This window comes from Prinia subflava, chromosome 4, assembly GCF_021018805.1.
Source record: "Prinia subflava isolate CZ2003 ecotype Zambia chromosome 4, Cam_Psub_1.2, whole genome shotgun sequence".
In the NCBI taxonomy this organism is placed as follows: domain Eukaryota; kingdom Metazoa; phylum Chordata; class Aves; order Passeriformes; family Cisticolidae; genus Prinia; species Prinia subflava.
The window spans coordinates 17920743-17923866 of record NC_086250.1 but is presented as its reverse complement, the minus strand read 5'-3'; the positions used below and the strand labels follow the sequence as shown (position 1 = coordinate 17923866).

Sequence of the window (3124 nt, the reverse complement as noted above, 5' to 3'; positions counted from 1 at the left end):
AACAATGGTGATAGCGCTAGATCTTTGCATATTTATATAAAGATATATATATATTACATCCATAGATACAAACACTTCATATGCAACTTAGCTCCGGTATAACATCGATTAATATTCTGTCCTTACATTCATCGTTGTCAATGGCAGAAAGAAAAAAAAATGCATGCGGTAGGCAGCTGTTCATTTTAATTAAAAAAAAGTTTTATTACGAAACTAGTTTGTATAAAATAGGGTTATACAGGACCTTTGTAAGTTTGTAATAAAACAGTAAGAAAAGGCAATGGTGGGGGGGTTGTTTGTTTGCTTGTCTGTTTGTTTTTTTTTTTTTTTCTTTTTTTCTTTTTTTCCCAAAAGGCAGCATATGAAAACAAATGGCTACCGTTTTGCGTTTGGACAATAGCTGCATAAACTTTGTTCACTTTGAACATTGTTTAATGACATTATTAATACATTAACAAAGTTTCTATAAAGTAAGACACATTGGTGCTAAAGTACATCTGGAGGAAATCCAAGTCCTTTACAAAACCACATACAAAAATGGCAGTTGTAAGGTAACGTTGACTACAAGTCTAAACATGAAGAGGTAATAAGCATTACATATTAAAAAAGTATCAAGATATACACATTTTAAACCATTTGTACAAAACCTCTATAAATCTCTTTCTCTCTTATGTACAAAAATAGCTTAATATATCCCCAAACGGGTTACAATAGATACAAATAGATTTTCTTATCATAAAAAAATTCACAAAAAAAAAAATTCACAAAAAAAAAAAAAAAAAAAGGATTGGAAGCATTCTATGATGGAAACGAGAGAAAAAGCTTGGATCGAGGGGAGGGAGAGGCACGGGGAGATGGGGGACAGGCGAGGCTCCAGGGACTTCTTTGACTACAGCATAGCTTAACTTCAGCATCTCCACAGACACTGGGAAACTAACTTTGTCCACAGGTGATGAACGCCAGTCTCTGAAGGGCCGCGGCGGCAGCGAGGTGCGAAGATGGGCCGCCTTTCTGTTGAGGAGGAAGAGGAAGAGGAGCTCCTCCGCCGGCCGAGGAGCGCAGCGCCCTTTCCCGCGGCCCGGGGCTCCCCCGCCGGACACCCGCTCAGTCCGTGCCAGTGCGACGGAGTGCAAAGGCCGGCCGGTCTCCGGGGCCGGGGGCGACCGCCCCGACCGCCCCCGCGGCGCGCAGCGCTGTGCCCGCCCGCCGAGAGACGTGCCCGCACCGCCCTCCGACGGCAGGGAAGCTGGAAACGCAACAGGTTCTTTTTCTGCGTGGATTTTTGTCTCTCTGTGTGTGATCTGGGTTTGTGGGGTTTGTTTGTTTTTGTTTGGGGTTTTTTTTTTCCCTTTTGCGACTGTCCTGTAACAATAAAAGGGAGAGGAGATCAGAGCCGCGCCGGGACTAGTGCAGCGTAAGAACCGCGGGACCCGCGGAGCCCACCGAAGGGGCAGCCCCGGCTGCGCCCCCTCCCCCGGCGGCTGCGGCCCCGCCGCCCCGCGTCCGTCCCCGCTGTCTCCCCGACCTCCCCCGGCCCTCCGCGGGCGCCTACCCACCTGCCGGCGTTCAGAACCAGCTTGTGAAGTCGAGAAGCTCCTGCTCCTCGGGGCTGAGCGGGTCGTAGGAGCCCTCGTCGGAGGAGTAGGAGGAGACGGGGGAGCCCGCCATGGAGTTCATATCGTGGGAGTAGCTGGGCGAGATGGTGGGGGAGAGGACGCCCGCCTGGAAGGCGGCGCTGACGGCGTCATGCTCGTCGAGCAGCTGCTGCAGGGCGCGGATGTACTCGACGGCGGAGCGGAGCGTCTCCACCTTGCTCATCTTCTTGTTGGCAGCGCCGTTGGGGACGTGCTCCCGCAGCGTGGCGAAGCCCAGGTTCACCAGCTTCACCCGGTTGCGCTCCCGCTCGTTGCGCCGCGCCACGGCCGCCGGCTGCTGCTGCGGCAGGCTGTACCCGAACCCGCTGAAGTTGAGCCTCCTCTTGCAGCGCATCAGCTCCGGCGAGGCCGAGCGCTGCCGCTTCGCCGCCCGCGGCGCCGAGGGCTTGCCGCCCGGGGAGGGCTGCCCGCCCGCCGGGCTGAGCTGCGGCGGCGCCCCCGGGGGCGGCCCCGGAGGGGCGGCGGCGGCGGCCACCGCCGCGGCGAAGAAGCACGCCGGCTGCAGGAAGGGCGGCTGCCCGGCGGCGCTGGACATCCTGGCGGGGCTGCCGCTGGCCATGGGCGAGGGGGCGTCCTGCGAGGCGGGGGCGCCCGAGTGACGGCCGGTCCTCGTCCCCCCACCACTACCACAAAAAATAAAAAATAAAAAATAAAAAGAGAAAAAGGAAAAACTTGCGAAGTTCAATTTAAAATTAAAAAAAAAAAAAAAAGAAAAAAGAAAAAAGAAAAAAAGAGCCAGGCGACAGACGGCAGGGGAAAGGGAAACGGGGACCGACGGGAGCGGACGGCTGAGCCGGGCGGCCGGCGGGGACGGCGGGCGGCTCTGCCCGCCCCCCTCCCTCTCGCCCTCCGTGCGGCGGCCGCGGGGAGGCTCGTGGCGCTCGCGTGTGCGCAGGCTGCTTTGCAAAGCCCCTTTTGCAAAAAAGTGGCTGAGGATTGTGTCTCTTATAAGGGGCGGACGGGGCTCACCCCCCCTTCTCCTACACACACGCACACATACATACACACACACACAGACAGACAGACAAACCTCCCCCCGCCACCCCCCGCGCTCACACACACCCACACTCTGCACCTTGCGCCTTCCACGCTCCCCGGCTTTGCCGGCCGCGATGCGCGGAGCGCTGCCGCCTTTTCAGCGCGGGACACACACACACACACAGACACACAGACAGACAGACACACGGACACACACACACGCACACACACGAGCCCCCGCGCCCCCCGCCGCACACGCGCTGGCGGCCGCGCGGCCCCGCCCCCGCCGCCCCCCGCGCCGCTCCCCCGCCCCGCGCGCCGCCCCCGCCGCTCGCGGTTTGTTGTCGCAAGTGCGTGCGCCCGGCGCGTGCCGCGCTCCCGGCCCTGAGCAAACACCCGCGCCGGGGCGCCGCGCGGGCCGGGGGCGGGGCAGGGGCGGCGCGCGTGGGCGCCGCGGGGGGGGGGCGGCGGGGGCGGGAAAGCGTGAGGGG

The 3124-nt window shown here is 58.6% G+C and overlaps 1 protein-coding gene across 1 annotated transcript; it reads right to left on the bottom strand.

Annotated features, from left to right (window-relative positions):
- Window positions 1–1121: 1121 nt before the first annotated feature.
- Window positions 1122–2801, bottom strand: ASCL1 (achaete-scute family bHLH transcription factor 1). Its single transcript, XM_063395710.1, has one exon. The coding sequence runs from the start codon at window positions 2212–2214 to the stop codon at window positions 1567–1569; it is 648 nt and encodes a 215-aa protein (XP_063251780.1). The 5' UTR covers window positions 2215–2801; the 3' UTR covers window positions 1122–1566.
- Window positions 2802–3124: the final 323 nt, after the last annotated feature.